Source organism: Corythoichthys intestinalis, chromosome 20 (genome assembly GCF_030265065.1).
Source record: "Corythoichthys intestinalis isolate RoL2023-P3 chromosome 20, ASM3026506v1, whole genome shotgun sequence".
Classification (NCBI taxonomy): Eukaryota; Metazoa; Chordata; class Actinopteri; order Syngnathiformes; family Syngnathidae; genus Corythoichthys; species Corythoichthys intestinalis.
In genome coordinates, this window is record NC_080414.1 from 32,400,574 (window position 1) to 32,425,000 (window position 24,427).

General features: G+C 39.7%; 1 protein-coding gene across 3 annotated transcripts in view; it reads right to left on the bottom strand.

Annotated features, from left to right (window-relative positions):
• mpp7a (MAGUK p55 scaffold protein 7a) overlaps positions 1-24,427 on the bottom strand; it is a 69,518-nt gene that overhangs the window by 31,075 nt on the left and 14,016 nt on the right. For all 3 annotated transcript variants that reach the window (XM_057824451.1, XM_057824450.1, XM_057824449.1), the window contains exons 2-3: positions 7,252-7,410; positions 6,990-7,108 (exon numbers count right to left, since the gene is read on the bottom strand). In XM_057824451.1, the coding sequence (XP_057680434.1) occupies positions 6,990-7,108; positions 7,252-7,288 (156 nt within the window). In that variant the 5' untranslated portion in view covers positions 7,289-7,410. The remainder of the gene's footprint in view (positions 1-6,989; positions 7,109-7,251; positions 7,411-24,427) is intronic.

Genomic DNA, 24,427 nt, shown 5'->3' on the forward strand with positions numbered 1-24,427 from the left:
ACATATGCAGCGATATATTGCAACATTTTGCAACCCAAACGGTTAGCGATATGCTCCCGCTAAGTATTGATACTTATTTTCAAGAGAAAGAAAAAATAATAATACAAAAATTATAAATAAATAATTTTAAAAAATAATAATAAGGGTGCCATTCATCATAATCTCTCCTAGAAATATCAGTGGTTGTGCTTTGTTCCCTCGATATGTGCAGATAAATAATTTGCAGATTTATATTTTACAGCAATGTTGCACAGAAGGTGTCACTGTTTAACTAATGGCTCAATTAACAGTATTTTTTTTCTATTTTGAAAGACCTTGTTTTTCGTTTTAACAGTTGTATCGTAGAAAAATAATAATAATACATTTTATTTGAAGGCGCCTTTCTGGCACTCAAGGTCGCCGTACAGTCATTTAAAAAACAAATAGACAAATTAAAGACTAAAAACAGTAAAAATAATTTAAGTATAGAACGTTCAAAACAATAAAAATACTAATGTATGAAAAAAAATTAGCAGAACAGTTAAACACAAAGAAATCAGGGATAATTACGGATATGCGAGTCTGAACAAGTGAGTTTTGAGTCTGGATTGAAAAAGGGGAAGTGCGTCTGTGTTCCTGAGGTCGGGTGGTAGTGAGTTCCAAAGCAGGGGAGCAGAGCGGCTGAATGCTCTACCTCCAGTGCTGCTGAGGCGAGCTGGGGGGACAGACAAGTGTATGGAGGTGGAGGACCTAAGGGCACAGCAGGGAGTTGTAGTATGGAGGAGGTCGGACAGGTAGGGAGGGGCTAGGTTGTGGATGGCCTTGAATGTTATGAGGAGAACTTTAAACTGGATGCGGAAGTGGACCGGGAGTCAATGAAGCTAGTGGAGAACTTGACTGATGTGGTGGATGAATGGGGTAATATCATATATCAATTTTCTGACCAATATATCGATAATCGCTATATCTTGATATTGTAAAATAATCGTTATCGTGAGCCTTGTATCGCGAACAGTATCGTATTGTGAGGTGCCCTGAGGTTCCCACTCCTAATATATATACAGTGGTACCTCGACATACGATTACAATCCTTTCGACGTAAAATTTGACTTGTCATTTGTCTTGACATATATCAAGATGGAAATGATAAAAAAATATTAGCAGGGTGTGCACGTCATTGAACTGGCAATATGTCTACGATCTCGACGGTCCTCCTCCGACCTCCGTCCGTCAGTCTTTATAAGTTAAGGTAACAATTATTATTGTTGTAATATCTGCAAGTAAGTTGCCAGCTTCGTCAGGTTTCTAATCATTTATTTCAGAACTTTTGCGACACAACACGGCTACTGTCCACGTAGCTGACCCCAGCAACAACATTAAAAGAGAAAGTAAAGATTCTTCCGCACGTCTCTCAATGTGTCGTCAGCAGTGTTGTTTTATGTCAATGATGACGTTACCGAAAATATTTCGTCAACGAACACTTTTTCATGAAATGTCATGACGATGACGAGACGATAACGAGCTAAAAACGTGTTTTGGGAGTGATAACGAGACGAGTGCCAGTTTTCGTCTGACGAGACGAAAACTAGACAAAAATGCGAAATGGTTTCCATTACATGTTCACAATGTGTGACAGTTTTTGTGGTTAGCCTTCATCGTAGCAGTGTTTTGTTGTGTCACTCATGTAACGTGCTGCCCCGCACCTGTCTCCAGAATCTCCATCTCAAGCTTGCACGCACGTTCAGATTTGTTTTCTTATCTTAGCCAGAGAGAATATGCAATGTTGCTTTAGCCTTTAAAGGTCTGTGCTGAGTGATCATCACACACTAAATGTAACTTGAAGCATTAGCATAACATTTGCATTAGCCTTGTTAAACTATGCTCTCAATTATGTGTTAACCATATTCTCCTCATCAAAATGGGATGGCTGAGCGAAACTGGCGTACACTTTTTGACATGGCAAGGTGCATGCTTATTGAAAGTGGTTTGCCAAAACAATTGTGGACTTATGCAGTCCAAACTGCAGCCATAATTAGAAACCGATGTTTTAATAAACGTATAGAGCAGACACCAATCCAGACACTGACAGGAAGACGGCCAAATTTTTCTAAAATGCAAAAATTCGGATCAGCGTGTTTTGTCTACACTCAAGACAACAGTAAACTTGATCCAAGGTAGGGCAGGGCGGTAAACCGAAAATTTACCGTCACCGAAATTCTTAACGATGACCGACGTAATTTTGACCATGTCGGTAAATTCGGTAAATTAATGAAACAAGAAAATATAGTCTTTTCATCCCGCTTTGATTCTGTGTTGTTCGTCTATGTTCATTCCCCTTTAAGAAAGCAGTCAATGGGCTTACGTAGGGAGTCACGTGATCATCAAGAAGCCAATCAAACAAAAGCCCGGTAAGCTAACGCTAGCAGCTAACGCTACAAGCAAAACGTGATGGAGTGTGGCTTAAGGGAGGTTCACCAAACTTTCAACCGACATTTAGTAGACTCTTGGTGGCATCCAGACGGGCTTTCACCCGCTGTCCTCCCTTGTTCTCACGATTTCCGGAGATGGTGCTTTCAGTGCTTTCTACTGGTAGCCAGGCTAACGCTAGCTAGCGGCTAACGCTACAAATGAACGTGATGGAGTCGGATAGCGGCTCTAACCTTGTCGAAACGGCTGAACTTAATGAGTGGATTGGGCACGGACTGCATCTAACAATTACTATGTGGCGTTATTTTGTATCTGTCTGTGTGTGATTCCTCTGATAGCTTTTGTGATGGTAAAGCATTCAGCATAAAGTACAATCCAACGGCGAAACTTATAATGACCGAGAAATGGCCCCAGCTATTTTTCTGTATGTGCTTATTTCTGTGTCATTATTGCTATCATAAAATCTTAAGCGTTTCAATTGAAGAAGATCAATATAGCTTTAATGTGTGTGTCTCTCTGTTTGTTTGGGGGTTCATTTGTGCGTGCATTTATTAAAAAATGCACTGGGGGGGACCCTGAAACCATAATGTAAACACTTGTATTTAATAATTATGTCACAGCAGCCATTAACAATAAGTTGTCTTTTTGAAGTGTACTGTTCAAGCTGCAAGTCATTTGTGTTACAATGACATGTTTGCACAGGCATATTGATTTTGATAATGTACATTGTTCAAGTCATACACGCTGTTATAAATGTTCATACTTGAATTCTTATTGCTTACAATACATTTTTATAAACTTAATGTTTAGACTGCATGTACAATTGTTAAATACAGTATATGAAATTGAATGCTGGTAAATAAATCAAGAAACAGTTAATCTGTATTTCATGCATTGATTCAGATTTTCAAATTATATAACAGTACGCTTGGGCGAATTTATCGTCATTTATCGTTATCGAGATAAATCTGCTCAATTTATCGTGATACATGTTTAAGGCCATATCGCCCAGCCCTAATCCAAGGTGTTAAAAATGTGTTTTTATTGGCTATGACAAATATAGTCCTGCATACATTGTTTATTTCACTGCCAGCAGAAAGGTACAGAAATGGAGATTGGTAAAATTTGTGGCGAAATCGGGTGAAGAAACGCAGACTAATTTTGCACCTAATAGTGATGATGATGACTTCACCCAAAACAGGTCTAGAAAGTCAGACCAACCACAAAGAATTGAGATAAAGCATGAGCCTGAGTCTCCTAGAGCTAGACGTTACCCTACTAGAGAGAGGAGACAGCCAGACAGGTACCCAGATTGTAGTGTTTTTAAAGAAGAGACTGATCAAGTCCAAAGCAACATTGATTATGTTATCGTGTAATGTGTGGTATACCTGCGTCATTCACAGAAGCTGTAAACTCTGATAAATCAAAAGAATGGATAAAAGCAATGGATGAGGAAATGGATTCTCTTAGAGAAAATAACACATTTACCCTGACCAACCTGCCAGAGGGCAAGAAAGCAATGGGGGGTAGATGGGTAAAGATGCAAACATGTTGATATTAAGTATAATTTTATTCGTTCAACTGTAACTGGGGGAAAAGTGTTATTAGAATATTGTCCAACTGATGAAATGTTAGCAGATGTGATGAGCAAGCCTGCAACAAAATTTAAAGTTGAAGTTTGAAACATTTGGAGAATGACTGATTGAAACAGCAGTAGTACAATATGATAAAGATTGTGATCGCGTATTGTACTACATATGTAATATTGTAATTATGTGTATATTTTTGTTTTTGCTTATAATGTGAGAGCAAGTGGGGGTGTTAAACTATGCTCTCAATTATGTGTTAATTTGCCTGGTTGTGTGTACCTGTGTGGTGGTGAATAAATGCCCTCCTGCATGCAATCAGTGTGTGTGTGCAGCGAGTGACCAAGCAACAGCAGCATCTCCTTGTCCTCCTTGACTTAAACAGTTTGTATCTACTTTTTATATTCGGTGCTTTCGCTAACTGAAAAGGTACGCTACGTGTACCGCTGTGAGGGTTAACTCTGCCAACACGCCTAATGCTAACAACGACCATCCGCTCTCGGAAAACTCCTTTTACATACAGTTCATGGCATCCAGGTGGGTATAATTAATCGAAAAGAATGTACTGTTTTCCTGCTGATTGTGTATTATCACCAAAATATGTGCTTGTTTTGATATAGTTGGAAGCATTTATGTATTTATTTTAGGGCTAAAAAAATAATTGTACAGACGAAAACATTTTTAGTAAATGTCTGGTAAAACTGAACGAAATTAGTCTTGGGTTTTCGTCAACAAAAAAGTTGACGAAGACGAACACATTTTGAGATGGCTAAAATATGACTAAAACTAATAAGTATTATTGTCCAAAAGACTAAGACAGGGATTCCCCTACATACTAGAGATTGTGGCGCAGCGCCACACCAAAATAAAAGCCGCCACGCCTTGCAAATTACATTTTCGTTTCAAACTAACGGCAGCCGAGTGTGAAGAGTTCAGCGGCAACCTAGTCATTGTGTATTGCAATGTCCATATATGCGCAGCCCCCTTGAGAGACGATCGGACTGGGGAGCTGTGACGCATGGGGAAGCGAGCAGGAAGAACGGGCGGGATAGCGAGGGATGGCGGTCCCATGTCGAGGCAGCCCGCTGTTATTTTGTTATTGTTTTTCTTTATGATTGTAACCACAATAAAGTGGGTAACCCAATACCGACTCCTCCCCTTCTTCCCCGCATCCGGGTCCTTACAGTAGTTTGGATGGGACTTTTCGGCGAAATTGAGCAGTGGACGGCCGTCTTGGATGGAAGGCCAAGTTTGAATGAATTTGCGCCGAGAGAGGCAGGGAGCGCCGCCGCGCTAACTTCGACCGCGAGGGGCAGGCGTACTTATTATATTTGTGCTATCAGGCTGTTTCGGAGGACAGATATACGCAATCATGGCTGACTAAACTTTGATAAATGCGCTTTTTTTCTAGTTTTGTGAGCTCTGGGACACTCGAAAAATGACTCTCATACTGCTCCTTGCTTAGTTAATGTTACATCGATGTGCGTTTGTGTGGAAATGTAGTTCACGAACAACAACAACAAAAAACTATTCACTTTTTCACCAAATCTCTTTACACTGCCATTAGAATTCCCCCCCCACTCCTTGAAATGGGTCCGTTGACAGGACTCTTATTGTTGTGGTGATGCAGTACGTATTAGGGCCAAATAAAAGGAAAAAGAAGGACTACGACGGAGGTTTGCAACCCGTGGCTCTAGAGCGTGCGGCTCGTTAGCGCCGCCCTATTTGCTCCCTGGAGCTTTTTCAAAGATTTTTCAAAATGGAAAAAAAAGATGGGGGAGGGAAATACATTTATTGTTTTTAAGACGGTTTCTGTAGGAGGACAAACATGACATAAAGATTCTTTATATTCATTAATATTGTAATGAAGTTAAACTTGAGGTGGCATTGTACAACAGAGTAGTCACTGGGTGCGTCATTCTTTATAGGACCCACTGCAGGGAAAATATTTAATCATGAATGCTAATTATGTAGCCAACTTACTCATTTTGATGGTAGACGAATATAGCTAACATCGATACATACAACTGGCGTTGCTTTCATTATAAGGCTTACACAAGGCTTTTAATTTTTTGCAGCTCCAGACAAACTGTACCAGTTTGGGGTTTTTTGGGTCAAATATGGCTCTTTCAACGTTTTGGGTTGCCGACCCCTGGGTCACTACGAGATTCAAATCGTACTATTAAGTCTTACTATTACTACGAGAAAAAAAGTCATATTATTACGTAGGGTAACGTAACTGTACGTACATGTACCGTAGCTGAGAGCTACAACATTAGCCTGGCTAATTAAAAATTTCAAATATATCTTCGTTATGGTTGTTCTTGGGGGAAAAAAAACATGAAAAATAAATTTCGCTGTGGCATGACATGGTGAGACTGTCCGACTCCGATGCAGCCCACCACCACAGTTTCAAAAAAAATCCTAGGGGAAACCCTGTAAGAGTAAGACAAAATTTAAAAGTCCTGCCAAAAACAAGACTGGTCACCAGTCACACGGTGCGTTCAGTAACAGCATGCAAAACACAACTGCCATTACAACCAAATTCATGACGGAATTAATTTTATTATATTGTTATTCTGATTTGTATTTATAATGTATTTGTATTGCTATGTGTAATTGCTATTTGTAGTTGTACCAGCAGTATTTATTAAGGATTTAGCATAGATTTTTGGCCTGTGGAACAAATTAATCGAATTATAATGTATTTTTATAGGAAAATCCCGCTCGACATACGACCATTTCGACTTACGACTTAGATACTTGTACTTTTACTTTAGTAATTTTTTGCACCTGTATCTGTACTTTTACTTTAATTAAAAAAAACAAAAAACAAAAAAAAAACTTGTACTTCATCCACCACTGGCCATGACTACACACAATAGTGTTCTATGACAAAGATCCAAATGACACCCATACACTGGTAAGATAAATTATTTGTATCAGTATAAGAATGGTCACATTGACAAACAAAATATTTCAAATGAGATGTTTTACCAAGAACAGTGAATGAAGTCTTTTCTCCCCAAACATGCCCTGGAGGAAGGTGGTCTCCTCAGGGTGACTGGCATGGGGCTTCAATTTCGAAGGCAATGCTGCTAGCAACTCATAGAGCCCTATAAAAAAGAGGAGCATTGTTTATTTATTTTTATTTTTAGTTTAATGGGAACCACTATTCTAAACAAATCAAATAACGAAACATCATTCAATAAGAAATGCATAAATTACAAAAGATTTGGGGCATCAAAATACTTGGTACCTGGCTCGTGGCCCACTCCAGTCGTCAGAGCAGGCATGGCTCTTGCCAATTACCTCTCAGGCTGTGTGTAATGGCAATGAGGCAACAGGGTTGTGAGTTCCTCAGCAGGTCTCCCCAAAGACCATCTGAATGTGCAGACAGATTTTATGCTATGGAAACCTGCAAGAGGAGATTTTAAAGCATAATCACTGGGTGCAATGGTTGCTAACACTTTTAAAATATCTATAGTGTATCATTTGGGTGTTCGAGCAAGGCTAATTGGATCTTACAAGTTACAACTATTCACTGCCCTCTAATTGACTGGGAATATGCCCAGGGTGTTCCCCCTAACTCCAACAGCCTTCTACCGCATGGGTGCTGTTATCATTGGTATTTCTATCACCTTTCAGATGAAGTTTGCTACATAAATAGGCCATCAAGACAAAAGGCAAATGTTGAAACATGTTGCAATTGTGGTTTATTGCAGTAAGCAAACCTTGTGCTAACCTAAGTACATGCCTGTGGTAAAAAAATTCCAGAAGCTATGAGGCGTAAGCCCAAACCCATTAGTGTTTCAGAGAGAAGGCAAAGTCAAAGACACTCCCGATATGGTGATTTATCGATAGTGTTTCTGTATTTATTTACAAAAATCTACTGAAATAGTCTCATAGTGTGTGAGGAAGGACCGTTTGGAGAGCTTGTTTTTCTCCTTAATGGCTGTAGATTGATTACCTGAACCATGTATCAATGATTGTTGTATTGCCATATTGTGATATAAGTTATCGTGAGCCTTGTATCTCAAATCCTATCAGATCGTGAAGTACCCAGTGGTTCCCACCCCAAATTCATATTCAGTGTACCTTTTATTGCACGCAAGGTGGAATGACTCTACAATGTCCAATATTATAAATGCCCTTTCCAAAACCCAGCAGTCATGGCATGCAAGAACACCTGAGAAATTTTGAAAGGCGCAAAAGGATAATAAAAAAAGTATTTTACCACGTCAGTTTTGCTTACTGAATTTTATTGGTCAGTTTACTGACACTTCCCCATGTGCACTCGTCTGCTCACTTTCCTTAAAAGAGCCTCTCAAAATCCAAAGGGACATTTTAAAAAGGCTCTAACACCATCTAGTGGATATACTACAACAGAGCGAATACTAAAACATCTTGGAATTAAGTAGAAACATACCGTGTGTTGGTTTCCTACATTTAAAATTTACCACCCCTTAAAACACCTGTAGTACTTGTTGTAATGCTACCTGTATATTCATCTTGTGTAAACATCTGATAGTTATCAGTAGATTATGTTTGTCTGTTCAACCCACACCATAATACACACACTGATACTATCAGTACCACAACTCTGCAAAAGGCACACTGTATATTTACAATAGACTATAGTAAATAATTAAATGCCAAAAACTGATTATGGCCTATCTGACTATATTAATTTAAAAGTACCAAATTTATAAGTTTACTAAAAACTATAAATAGTCCCCGGGTTACAAACGAGTTCTGTTCCTACGCTGGCGACAAAGCCTGAATTTCCAAGGAAGTCAGAATTAACCCTTTAGGTCCCCTAAATGCCCCCCAAATCTCAAAATAACTACCGTGATTTTCGGACTATAAGGCGCACCTGACTATAAGCCACTACCCACCAAATTTGACAAAAAAACGGCATTTGTTCATAGATAAGCTGCACTGGACTATAAGCTGCAGGTGTCCTCACTGTATTGTGGGATATTTACACCAAAAGATTAACCGGTAATACTTTTTTTGACAGCGGCATCATGAGACTGTCATAAGGCAAGGCAAGGCAAGGCAAATTTATTTATATACAGGGGTGCACATAAGTGGTCCGCATGCGCGCACGCGTACTGGAGGTAGACAAATGCGCTGGCCCTCAATGGCTTCCATACGCTTTTGCGTACCGATAGCTGACCACTGTATTTGCAGCGGACACGAGAAAATAACTTCTCAAAATTTTGAAGAGGCAGGCCACACTGAGTAATTACTTTAGTGATGGGACGAAATGAGCCGAGGTTCCGAAGCTTGTGTCGAGTAATGGGAGGGGGGTTTCCACGAAGCTTGTAGCGAGGCGCGCTTCATTTCGGCAAAACCCGGAAATGATGACGTGGGAAGCCTCGCTGGCGGCCGGCTGAATCACGTGAGTGCTTCGGAAGTGATCCAACGTTTGGCGCACATTGCAAAAACAGGACAGACTACGGTATAAATTGGTTGCAAAAAGCAATGGCGATCGCCTGTTATCTCACATTTTGTGGATTTCGGGCTCCTGTACTTGTTACATCTGTGCGCAACAGTGCAACCAGTGCAATCTTTTTTCGAGCCTTGTCCTTTGCTTGCGATGGAACCTGCACGAAAAGAGCGATCCTCCCCTGTATGGGAACATTTTGATTTGATTGCTTTCAATAAGGTAAGGGAGAAAAACTACTTTAATATAAATGTGAGTGTGTGTGTGTACTTATCTGAACCAAACATCAACAGAATGAACAATCCATTAGTGTACTGGGAGGCACAAAAGAATACCTACCCAAATTTACATAAACTGGCACTCACATTTCTCTGCACCCCAGCTTCATCTGTGCCTTGTGAAAGAATATTTTCTAGAGCTGGTGAAATATTTTCAAAAAAAAAAAAGAAACTGTTTAAAGCCAGCCACTGTGGGATGCTATTATTTCTAAATAAAAATGAATAACAAATTACCCTTAGCACTTGTTGTATTTTGTTCACATACTAAATTACTAACACAAGCACATTCATATCTTTGTCTTAAGCAAATAGCCATTGAATTCTTAACAATGTTGACCTCTTGGGCTTCTAGACCACTTGATGGCGCCATAGGGTAAATGAAGCACCATGAAGCTTTGCTACATGTGCAAACCAATTGGCTGCAAAGCTTCATTGCTTCATGAAGCTTCATTGGGCCACGAAGTAATTATTACTTCCGTGTTCCCCCACCCCCATTAAAAGACAGACAGACGACAGAGACGTCACCGGAGCTACCGAAAAAAAAGGACTTTTGCTGAAAAGTGGCTACAGGAGGTACCATGGCTAGAAGCAAATGATGCTCGCACGGAAATGCGGTACAAAATGTGCCGTGAGAATCCCAATGTCGCCGATAAGAGCAGCGCATTTTATGTAGGGTCAAAGAATTTCAGCCATCCAAACTTTGAAAAGCACGAAAAAAACAGAGAGCATGTGGCGAATTAAGCAAACTATCGATGTCAAACAGGACCCCACTCGCCCTATGGACAAGTGGCGGAATAAAGGTAATGAACAGCGACATGCACTGACAAACGTGTTTTTGCTCGCATTTTACAAAGCTAAACATGCACATTCAATGAGGTCTTATGAGGAGGATATGCCACTTTTAAAAAGGCTTGGAGTTAATGTGGGAGCCGCATAATGCCCTTTATTTTGAATTGGTGCTTCTTATTTCTTTACATTTCACTTCAAAGTAATGGCAATTTTGTTGTGCCAGTTGATGTTGATCAAGCATTAATTGTTAATATAATTAATTAAAGTTAATTGGCTCTAAGTAAAGCTTGTCATAAATTTATCGCATCAGGCTGGGCGGCTCTCAAGCTCAATGAGGACCAAGTCACATCTCCAGGTCCTCCTCTGAGAACCTGGGCAAAAAAATTATGTGCACCCCTGTTTATATAGCACAATTCAACACAAGGCAATTCAAAGTGCTTTACATCACATGAAGATCATAAAAATCAATACAACTTAAAAACCAAGACAATCAAAATCAGAAATAAAATTATAAAAATCGCATTTAATAACAAATAGAATAATAACAAATAGAATAAGAATAAATAAATAAAAATAAAACAAAAACTACTACTAATAATAATAATTGGAATCACCAATAGAGATAAGCACAAGAGGAATAGAAAGCAAGTAGATTGAAATATATAGACAGTTATGGATATGCAGTGCTTAACAAAAGCGTTTTTAGCCCTGATTTAAAAGAGCTAACAGTTTGAGCATACTTCAGTCGTTCAGGTAACTTCTTCCAGAGGTGAGGAGCATAATAACTAAATGCTGCCTCACCCTGCTTGGTTCTTGTTCTTGGAACATGCAGAAGACCGGTTCCAGACGACCTTAGGGGTCTAGATGTCTCATAGGAATCTAACAAATCAAGCATGTATTTTGGTCCAAGGCCATTAAGTGTTTTGTAGACGAGCAGTAGTATTTTATAGTCTATCCTTTGACTCACTGGAAGCCAGTGTAGCGATTTCAAAACCGGTGTAATGTGGTCCAGCTTCCTTGTATTTGTGAGGACTCTGGCTGCAGCATTCTGTACTAGCTGCAGCTTCCTGACTGATTTTTTATCAAGACCCGTAAATATAACGTTGCAATAGTCCAATCTGCTGAAAATGAATGCATGCATAAGTTTTTCCATGTCTTGTTGAGTCAGAAGCCCCTTAATTCTGGTTATATTTTTTAGGTGGTAATAAGCAGATTTAGTGACAGACTTTAGATGGCTATCAAATTTTAGCAATTAGACCAAATGAACCCCCATGAAGTTTTGAACCAATTGACTGCAAAGCTTTATTGCTTCAAGAAGCTTCATTTTGCCATCACTGCTCCCTTGGAGGAGTCAGTCAACCTCTGCTATCAAAACTTGTTATCTAACATGCCTCCTAGCTTGCATTGCAGCGCTACAGATGTAAATAACAATCAAAGTTCATTATTAGTGCGAATTATTTCTTCAGTTAATGTTCAAGTTGTTTCATTAATTGCTAGTTATGGTATTTTTGTAACACATTTCAAAGTGGCGCCTTTAGACTGTCATAAGACCATAATAATTATGATATGACACATCACTACCGTGAGCATTAATGAATGTTTATGACAGATGTCATTTTGTGTTATCCGGAACATGATGGAACTTTCAATGGATATAAAAGATCCGTGGATGGAGTCATTTGACGCTGCTTTCAAATAAAGTGCTATTATTAACCCAAATAATTCAACAAATAAGCGGCACTGGGCTATACACTGCAGGATTCTAAACGAGGGGAAAAAGTTGCGGCTTATAGTCCGAAAATTACAGTATCCAAAAAAATCTATTATAAGTCATTCTCCTGTTCTCGCTATGACGTTGGAGCTAAGTCCTAGCAAGACAGACAGCTAAGCTCCGAAATGACAATATCAGACTTTACTGCTGACTTTATTCAGTTGCGTATGACATCAACACTTGCTGAATGAAACTAAAATAAAAATGAAATAAAATCAGTTTCAACTTCAATAATAGCAATTCAAATTTGCGCTTATAATTAGCTGCTGATACGGAAATAACAATCCACACAAACAATATCAGTTAGCCTATGTATCGGTTAGCCTGGAACTCCAGACTCACCGCTGTCCCAGCTATAGAGTCTGGCGACTGTTCCACGGATCAAATTCCCAGGACGGAGCAAGCCACAGCAAACAGACAGCGGAGTGGACCAATCAGCAATGGGTGGACGTGACGTTGGTAAAGCGACAAGAAACCCTAGCGCGAGGACGTAAACATACGAGGAGAGCGGAGTACGGAGAAGTTTATTCAACATGGCTAGCGCGAGACAGACTGTTGGTTTTAGTGACTCAATGTGTTTTTGGTCATTTAAAACTGAATTTACCGTGGATAGGAACATATTCTCTCTCTCCCATTCGCCATCTGTGTTGTTTTGGAGACAACTTCCGACGCGCATGAGTGACGTTGCTCGTTAAGAATACGTCACGCAAATAAACAAATCTGATGACACGGATAATTTCGTTCGGGCTCGAGAGGCCAAAAGGAGCTAGGTCCCCAGACTCAGACTGCTGGAACAGCGTGAGTCTGGAGTTCCAGGCTATTTATCAGTTAGTGTCCGTATAGTTGGCCCAAGCATTTGACCACAACTGAAATCGCACAGAAAACAGTAAACACTACAGGTGTTGCCACTGTGGATGCTTCACAAGCAACAAATGTGTGCGTAGGTTTGCAGCTCTAATTTTTCCCCTCTCTCTCTCACTCGGCTGCACGATTTCTTCGTGGGAAAAAATGCGCGCCTCCTCGTGTGTGCGCGTCGTAACAGTCACCTCTGTAAATGGTGTTCCTCGCGACATCCACCACGCGGTGGCGCTGCTTTATTCATATTGAATGTTTTCTTCTTCTGCTACTCACTTTTTAGTTGGCGTGCGTGCGAACCGCTAAGCTCCTGAGTGACGAGTTGTCGAAGTGGATTCATTTTTTGGTTAATAAAAGTGCACAAGTAGAAGCCTGTCCCTTTTTTTGTTACTTTTATCCACGCATCCTACCTGTCACGCGTTACAGCGTGCACTCTTCTTCGTGTGCGCAAAAATGCTATCTTCGTGTGTATATGCGCTCTTACTCGCCCTTAGTACTAACTGCTCCACACTTCCTGCGCCAAGATAAAAGCGTGCATCACAAAACAAAAGTCAGCAATATAAAAAAAAAAAAAAAAAAAAAAACAAGACTCTGGCGTTGTAAAGTCGAAATCACTACCCGTAAACGTAAACAATAGGTTGAACACCCCTGATGGCCAGATGCTGAAAACATTCCAGGTTGACAGAAGACTCATATTAAATTAAATTATCAATTTAAAAGCTAAAAAAATACTTTAAATGGATGAAAGAGGAAAAAAAGAAACAAGAACAAAAACGTCAAATTTAGGATTTACAGAGCAGTTCAAATGTAAATAATTGTAAGTAGCAAAACCAAAAAATATCCCTCCAGTGATAACATCAAGACACTGGGTTTTCTGTCCTGAATTGCCTTGTATTCTGAGAGGGAGACCAACCACTACAATTGAAACTGATCCCCTCATCACATCACAGAGGCCCCTTACAGCACACCTCTACATCACTTGTTACATCTCAAAGGAGCAGTTTGCTTTAAGTGTTCCAATCCACTAGCTTCAGTAGCTGCAGATTCGCTCAACTGTGATAGGTTTATCTACATTAATCCTAATTGGGATTATATCCAACATGGAACAAACTCGCTCAGTCACAATTGTGTAAAAAATTGTGTACACTAGCCATTGTACGACTATAGTGTACTTATAATTTAGCAAAGCTGTTATTGTCATTTAAAATATATATACAGTATATATAAAAGCTTCCTCCACTACTCCCTGAATTCATCATAGCATTGAGCACAGCGATGAGGCACTTTATGCAGTATTAGTTATCCAATTTGGAATGCATCCAGAATTTCCATTAAAAATGGACCTAAAAAGCTGCATATTTGGGTGTTTTAGAAGCTTTACCTTTGTGTACCTTGCAAGCCCTCGGTTAAATGAGAACCTGACAGAGTAAACAACATTTGTTTTGCTTTTTCTTGAAAAATTTCAACTTGAAATTATATTTTTTGTAACATTTGTTTTTAATTAGGTACAACTCAAAAGTCTCAAAAGGTTGCGCTCAGAAAATAACATGTAAAGAACAATAGAGTACAATGAACCCCTGCCTATTTGAAAATCACCATTTAGCTGTGAACTCATTCAGAAAGACACCTATTCATGCCTTTACAGGTGTACTTTTGTGCTCAAATCACATTAATTTGTAAACTACAGTAATACATAATAGCAAAGTAGTAATAATTGGCAAAGCTGTGACTAGCACACTTGCAGAGTGGTTCACTGTATACCCTGTAAAATTTTAAACATTAACTAAATGTGACAGATTTACGTTAGCTAAAAAAAAACAATAACCGTTTCACAAAGTCTGATACAACATGCAGTGATGAATAATGTATCAATGAATGCACTGGTGTAACAAGATTCTGTGTTCACAGAAAGAGGCGTGTTAAAATATTGCATAGCAAGATCAATCAGGTCAAGTCTGAAACCACAACAAAACAAGTGAGGGTGTAGAACAGTCCTAAACAGAAGATCACACAATAAAGATAGAGGAGAATGCGTAAATACAGATAACACTCGGAAAAACAAAACTATAGGACATCAAAAGAACACCTACCCGATCACGTTCTTCCTGCAACTGAAACGCACCTTGACACGCATGTGCGAGCACTCCCACTCAATTTACAGTGCATGGGGAAAAAAAATCCTTCCATACAGGAAGTGGCCTGCCCACCAGGTATGTCTGCTTACCTGATCAGACCTGAAACACGGGTTCCACTCTCAAAAGGCCGGGAAAGCTCCACCTTGTATTTATTCTGACTGATTTAAAAATGACCACAAATAAAGGATTAGCTTCCTCAGTCATTGAAGCCAAAAGTTTGTTTCCGTCATTTCTATTTAACAACTAACTCTTTAACTGGCTATATATACCGGTATATGTATACATATACTGTATATATGGAAATATGATATGTCTCACATTACTGTCCTGATGAAAATATGGAACTGATAGATTAGCTTGTAAGTTAATTATTAAAGTGCCTGTGACTGCATAAAATAATATTAAATAACATTATTATGTGAATTAGAATCATATTTTAAGATGATTCGACTATTTACAACAATTTGGCAAAGCGCAGACGACGAAAACTGCCGTTTAGCCCCGCCTGTCATTATGACGCTCTAGTGTCCCCAGCTGGGGGATGACGTCGGCAGGGTCATGATTTCATCTGATTCAGATTTCAGCCTACTGAGGGGGAAGAGTCAGAACGAGGAAAATGCAATGAAGAGAGCAGCAAAATGCGACGGACACAGCAGCAAAATGTCATTGTTTCAATCTCTCTACTCCAATATTTTTACAGGATATTCTTTTTATCAAGTACTTTTCCCCAATTTCTAAATAAATGGTATGGTCATGACAAATAACAGTCTTGTGCTAAGTGAAATATGAAATATTAAAAATGCATGTATTGAGTACGACAGGGCAAAACTACTGTATAATGGTCAAAACTGTCAACTTCTTTCACCTCCCGAACTGTATTTTATGCCACCGACGTTAGCCCGCCTGCCCCAGCTTAGGAGACGGAGGAAAGAGCATAAAAAAAAAAACAGGAGGCGTGACAGCTAGCTGACATGCTAACCCTAACCAAGTGGCATTTCCAAGCCTTTTTCTCACTTTTCGAAAATAAAAAATAGCACAACCCTACCCCGGATCATATCACACGGCGGCAGGGTTGATTGTCGGCGAGCAAATTACAGCTCGTCGTTCCCCTGCTGCGGACAGGAATGCTCGTTGCCGGGGAAGCAGCTGGAGAATGACTGCCAAGGGGCTGTTCAAATCTTTGTCATCTTTCGAAAACAAAAAATAGCACAAAACTACCCCAACTCATTTCACACACGGCGGTGAGGGAACAGCCTTCACCGATCGGCCAGTCTCCGGCAGCGAGCAAGTTTCGCTTCGTGGCTCCCCTGCTGCAGGCAGGAGTGTTCGTTGCCAAGGAAGAAGCTGGGGAATGACCGCCGGACAAACCGGCCGACCTCGGAAGAGTACTTGGCTGCCAGAGCCCAACCCGAGGATAGTGGTCTATTGCTGCATGATCATAAGCCAGGTATCGCGCTCTCTCGGCGGGCACGCGAAGAGGACCAAGGGGGGTGTGCGATAAGTGGCCTTCTCAGTGGACAAGTAGCATTGTCAGCCACAAAATGCAAGCCACTTCCTTATTAAAACGTTTGCCATGATCCCAGTATTTGACATAATACAAAACACGTAGTTTACTCACTTCTTCGTAAATCAAATGGTCTCACAGTTGTTGGACTTGATTGGTCAATCTCTGCGGTGAACAGGAACTTTTTAAAACCCAAAAAGGCTCACACGCCTCTCCCTAGTGCAGCAACAAAAACCTGCAGCACATTTGGCTGGCGTGATGCAAAAAATAAACAAATTAAAACGCAAAATCAGCTGAATCCGGAGTCCATCTGCATGCTATAAAGCAATGCTGTATTGTGAGATGCTGACCCGGGTGACGTCACATTCGGTTTCATCCTCAATCCAGGAACTCACTCATTTTCACGGCACTTTATACTAACATCATTTCCATGAAGGGATTACCGTAACAGGAAATTGTCACCAGACATGTTTTGTGTACTATGTCACAATAGCATTTATATGTCAATAGCATTTACAGTATGGCCTTATAAACCCTCAGGAAAGAAATGCAAAAAGTCAACTATTAAAAAATAAATGGTTTATGATCTGTATCAATTTTGTTTAAGACTTCCCTGCACTGTGTCCTGCTTCTGGTTTTCATACAAGAACAGCAGCTCTTTGTCTTTCACTGACCCATTAAGAAGGCCACAGTCAGTGTCAGTCACCACTCACACATTCCTCTCTCACACACATTCATAGCATGATGGGTTGTCCAAGAATTAATGGGCAATTTTATCCATCCCAGACATGAAATGGGAGCATGGGGGCTGAGACACACAAATGCACATGAATGATGATGCAGTGAATGGAAAAGATCTGATTGCTGTTTTAAGAGATCAGCACACTCATTGTCTTGACGTACAGTGCACTGTATACCGTATATCCTGACATTAATCAGAGGATACTGGATTTGTGCAGCAATGCAGGACAAGACGAGAACAGCAGGTAGCCATAAGCCTTACTAATCTGCAGGTCTACAAAATGTCAGTTGTTGCTTGGTAACCTTCGTGTGTGTCAACCTATTAATAGGGTGAATTATACTACCTGTAGAATGTACAGGCTCTGCGGGAATGGGATAGAAGATACTATCTAGATACTAGATACTGTACATGATCATACATGATCTATAGTTCATGCTAAAAATAAGGTAAAACCAAGTTGCATTTTTACACACGCATGCACACAAATGTGTTGTGGGTACTTAATAGCATGCGTTGTGTGGAAGTTAGTTCATTACCAGATGCAAAATGAAGCGTGATATCTAAATATGATAAATACATTGTATTGACTTAAATGTGTAAACTAATGAATTCAATTTCAAATTACACATTACTGATTTTCAGTTTTTTTAATGCAATTATTCAAATTCAGTTTTTTTAAATGCAACAATCCAAGTTTATCAATATACCAGTTTTACCACACTAATCTGTACTGGAAGGATGGGAGCGCACAGACAGTGACAGCGTCTCTCCCTTTTGCATATATAAAAGCATTCCAAACCACTGATGATTTTCAGTGCGACTTTGTTCTCATTCAACATCCTTTGCACAACTAAATAAAAGAGGTGACTCATGTCTTTCCTTGACCGACTGTATCCATCAATCCAGGTCTGTTCTATGCTGTAATACAACATTTATGCTTCAAAGTTAGAGGTATACCGGTATACCGAAAATTTACCGTTACCGAAATTCTTCACGATGACCGACATAATTTTGACCATGTTGTTAAATTCGGTAATTTAATAAAACAAGAAAATATAGTCTTTTCATCCTTTGACCCTGTGTTGTTCAGCTATGTTCATTCCCCTTTAAGAAAGCAGTCAGTGTGCTTACTTAAGAAGTCACGTGGTTATCAGGAACTCAAACAAAAAAAAGCCCGGTAGGCTAATGCTAGCGGATAACACTAGCGGCTAACGCTACAAGCGAACGTGATGGAGTCGGGCTTAAGGGAGCGTCACCAAACTTTCACCCGACATTAGGTAGACTCTTGGCGGCCTCCTGATGGGCTTTCACCCGCTTTCTACTGGTAGCCAGGCCACAGGCTAACGCCAGCGGCTAACGCTACAAATGAACGTGGTGGAGTCGGATAGCGGCTCTAACCTGGTTGAAACGGCTGAACCTCAAGAGTGGATTGGGCATGGACTGCATCTAGCAATTAGTATGTTGTACTAAATTGTATCTGTGTGTGTGTGTGATTTATTTGATATCTTTTATGATGGTAAAGCATTCATCATAAATTATAATCCAACAGTGAAGCCTATAATATCACCGTTTAAGGGCCACAGCTATTTTTCTGTATGTGCTTGCTTCATTCTGTGTCATTACTGCCATCATAAAATCTTAAATGTTTCATTGGCAAAAGAGCAGTATAGCTTTAATGTGTGTGTTTATGTGGGGGTGCATGGGTGCGTGCATGTCTTAAAAAATGCTCTGGAAAAAAAAAAAAGAAACCTGAAACCTTGAAGTAAACACTTGCATTAAGTAATTATGTCACAGCAGCCCCTAACAATAATTTGTATGTTTGAAGTGTACTGTTCAAGTTGTAAGTCATTTGTGTTGCAATGACATGTTTGCACAGTCGTCATATTGATTTTTATAATGTTGTACATTGTTCAAGCCATACAAGCTGTTATAAATGTTCATACTTGAATTCTTATTGTTTACAAGAAATTTGTATATACGTACTTAATGTTTAGAGTGCATATACAATGTTAAATTGAAAAGCTGTTAAATAAATCAACGAGAAACGGTTAATTTGTATTTCATGCATTGATTCAGATTTTCAGATTATATAACAGTCCGCTTGGGCGAATTTATCGTCATGTATCGTTATGGAGTTAAATCTGCTCAATTTAGCGTGATACGTACTTGAGGCCATATCGCCCAGCCCTACTCTCAATCCAGGTCTGTTCTATGGTGTAATACAACATTTTTGCATCAAAGCATAAACTTGGTTTTAAAAAAAAGAAAACAAATGAGTACATTTACCAGAAGCAAAAATATTTACAACAGCTTATGAGTTATGTATAATATTGAAGGATGCACAAAGAAACTATGGCTTTGTTCCACAAAAAAGGATATCCCAACGAGGATGCTGTAACATTTTTATGAATGAATCTAGGTTTCGCACAAAACAAATACAAACTATGACGACAGACACACGCAGCAAAATCATGGTTCCTGGTCCAGGAAAAATACCAAATGTGCCTTTGTTTTACCCCCTGCTTTCTTGTTGTTTAAAATGTCACTCCTTTGCTCCCACCCATGTGGATATATGATTCTCAAGGGGGTTATGATGAAAGCATGACATAATGACCCAGACCTGACCCTGTCAAGACACCCTGACCCAGATGGTGCTGCAACAGAAGGCAGCTGTGCCCCTTACAAATGTAACCTATATAAAGCTAATATGTGTCCAACCCACTTCATACAGTTTCGATAAGTTATACACACACAGATACATATAATTAAAAGTGAGCAAGTGAAGTTTCAGCGGTTTTAATATGTTGATGATCCAGTATCACCGACTGTTTTTAAGATCTAACATATGTTATGGTTAGGTTTTAGCATAACCACGTTAATACATAACATCATAAACTCAAAAGATTTCTGAAGAGAAGAGAAAATCATGTCCTTTTGTGGCTCTGGATGTTTATGGTTGTTGAACATCAACCTGGTAATACCCTAACCCGCATCATCTGAACAGTCTAATTGGCAAGAGTTTAAAGTGCCTATGACACCAAAATGCATTTTTATTTCATATTTCACGGTGTATTTTATGCTCCTGAATGAAATGGACCGCTTGGATGCGTGTGGAAGCGATCATTTTATTTATTCAATTTTTGAATCCCGCGCCATGAAAATGAGTGACTTCCGGTTCCAGTCTCGGGTTGGGGACGAAAGCGAATGTGACATCACCCGGGTCAGCATCTCACAATACAGCACTGCTATATAGCATGCAGACAGACTGAAGATTCAGCTGATTTTGCGGATTCATTTGTTTATTTTACGCATCACGCCAGCCAAATGTGCTGCAGGGATTTGTTGCTGCACCATGCAGAGGCGTGTGAGACTTTTTGGGTTTCAAAAAGTTCCCGTTTACCCCCGGAGAATGGCCAAAACAAGTCCGACAACTGTGGGACCATTGGACTTACGAGGAAGTGATTAAACATCGTATTTTGTATTATGTCAAATAATGGGATCATGGCACACGTTTTAAAACGGAGGTGGCTTGCATATTGTAGCTGACAATGCTCATTGTCCACCGAGAATGCTACTCGGCCGACGACCGGCGGCTTGTCGCACACCCACCTTGATCCTTCACGTGCCCGCTGGGAGAGCGCGATACTCAGCTTATTGCCCTCTTCATGTGCCCGGTGTTCTGTCAAATTTTCCACCCCATCAGAAATTGCAACTTTGTGTTAAAAATGGCAGCGAATACAGCGATTAAAAAGTAAACACTACAAACTTTTAATTTTAAGAACTATTAACTCAAATTTGATCATGGACAGACATGTAGAAAAGTTCTCCTCAGACACATCCTGCCACGTTAGCTGCACAACAACTGTACGTCGCTCTCTCACTGTTTACGTCTTCGCCGTGTTGTTAAGCATTACTTCACGCAATATTTGTGGTCACCATGTGGCAGCTACATGCTCCTCAGACGTCGGCCGGTTTGTCCAGCGGTCATTCTCCACCTGCTTCCCCGGCAAACGAGCTCTCCTGCCCGAAGCAGGGGAACGATAAGCTGTAACTTGCTCGCCGCCAGGCGGGTTGCCGATCGGCAACAACAATCGACAACCCCCCTGCCATGTGACATGTTTCCGGGGTAGTTTTGTGTGATTTTTCGCTTCGAAAGGCAAGAATAAGACTGAAACATCACTCGGCTCGCGTTACCATGTCCGCCTAGCTGTCACGCCTCCTGGTTTGTCTACACTCTCAGAAGCCAGGGCAGGGAAATGACAAAAGCCGGCTTAACTCCGGTGGCATAAAATGTGCAAGAAGTCGACAGTTTTGACCATTATGGAGTAATTTTGCTATGTCGTACTGAATAAATGCATTTTTAATATGTCATATTCCACTTAGCATAAGACTGTTTTTTGTCATCACCATACCATTTGTATAGCAATTGGGGAAAAGTAGTACGACAGAAAGAATATCCTGTAAAAATACTGGAGTAGAGAGATTGAAACAATGATATTTCGCGACTCTCTTCGTCGCATTTTCCTCAATCTGAATAATTCCCCGTCAATCAGATGAAACCATGACCCTGCCGACGTCATCCTCCTGTTGGGGACGATAGAACGCTATAATGACAGGCAGGGGTTAAACGGCAGATTAAAAGACTAATTTCTCATCATCTGCGCTTTGAAAAATTGTATATAGTCGAATCATCTCAAAATGATTCTAATTCACATAATAATACTATTTAAGACTTTTTTTATCCTATCATAGGCACTTTAAACATGCTGCCGTATGAGCAAAGAGAGACATACTAAAGGTTGTAGCGAAAGCGTAGTTATCAAAACAAAAACGAGATTGACTAATGGCATGCATGAAAGACAGTAAAGGGAACATTTATTATCTCCTGAAGGTCTGCAACAGAAGGGCACTGTCTGTTGGCACACCAATTAACACATTCCACCACCTTTCCATGCAGTGGACATGATAAACTGAATACAAAGTTGTGTGTGTCTGTGCATGCATGTGTCTAACCCCATTTCCTGCTATCCCCGATCATTTGCATGGGTTTTACATGTGTTGCTAGGAAATTGAGAATTGCCACAAAGACAGGCTGGGAAAAACAATGCAGCAATTGTGCATCCCTGAATAATGTCCCAAAATCTAAATGACTAACATCAGTTAAATGCCATAGGTCTTACGGTGGCTAATGTCTAACAATGAGTTGGAAAGGGTCAACATGGGGTTTAACTACACCCAATTTGAATGACGCACTTAGTCACTCAAATTCATTGAATGTTGATAGAAGTGTATTTGTCCACATTGTATGTATCATTCATGAATCAGCAGCAGTGTTGTTTTTGGAAGCCCTTTTAATTTTCGTCTTAGTCTTTTGGACGAAAAATACTTACCGTATTTTCCTCACTATAAGGCGCATTGGCGTATAAAGCGCACCTTCAATAAATGGCTTATCTTAAAACTGTTTTCATATTTTAGGCGCACTGCATTATAAGGCACAGTAATAGTAGTACTAGTAGTGGTTTGGGTTCTGTTACGCATCCACTAGAAGGAGCGGTGCTAAAGGGACTGTCATGCCATGATTAACCAATATTAATCCATATATAAGGTAGGGGTGTGCCATTTTAGGCACCCCATGATTCGATGTGATTGCGATTCAGGGTGCTACGATTCGATTATTGAATGATGATTACGGTATTCATGATGATCACGATTATCGATGCATCATACATTACGACCGCCGGGTCCTTGCCTGTCTCATACACAAATTTATTTTTGAGTCAGTTGAAAAGGAGTAAATCTCGCTCAGTAACCAGCTGCATCCATCATAACGTTGTGCGTGCGTCCATTAAAGGTGTCCGGGCGGCAGATGTGTCTACAAATTCATTCCGCTACTAGCGGCTGTCATAAATTTATTAGGGAAAATCCTCGTTTTTGAACATTTATGAATCGTAATCGAATCGTCATATGTCGAATCGCGATGTATCTAATAATCGATTTTTTGGCACTCCCTTAATATAAGGCGCATCAGATTATCAGGCGCACTGTTGATTTTTGACAAAATTGAAGGTTTTAAGGTGTGCCATATAGTGCAGATAATACAGTAATAGTCTTAGTAGAATAGAATAGAATAGAATAGAATAACCCTTTATTATCATTATACAGTTGTACAATGAAATTATGGAGCATCTCCCTTTACAGTGTAGGGCGAGTAAAAATCTCAAAAGGGACTTGCAAGTATAAAAGTATAAAAACTAAATAAATATAAAATATGTATGAGGTAGTCCTATGTTCAGGCAGTGCAAATAGTCAAAGTGAAGTAGCAGCAGTTTAACAGTGAAGGCGTTGAATATTGCACTTAAGTATTGCACATAGAATATTCATAGACATTCATAGACTATAATACAGTTTATAGTCATATTTTAGTAATTTCAAATTGTGATCGTCTTTGTCTAGTTTTAATCAACAAAAGCTCAAACAAATGTTGTCTTGTTTTAGTCGACAATTACTCAAAATGTTTTCGTCTGTAATCTTCAAAAGTTATAGTCCATGAATACATACATACATACATACATACATACATACATACACAAATAGATAAATTAATTAATTAATACATTCCAACAATTTCGAATGAACATTGACAGACGAGCACATAATTGTAGAGTCTACAAGGACATCATCATCTTCGCGATGATAATACACACTCAGCAGGAAAACAGTGCATTATTTTTGGTTAAAGGGTATGAAAACGCAAATGGGGTGTGAGACATCAATAGAACCGTTATGTGCCAAGATAACAAATATTGATAAAGTTAACAAAAAAATCAATCACATTAATGAGCAATTATCGAAAATTGATCGAAAATGACGAACATTTCCGAAAGTGTTCCGGAAACAGCCGAATGGGGC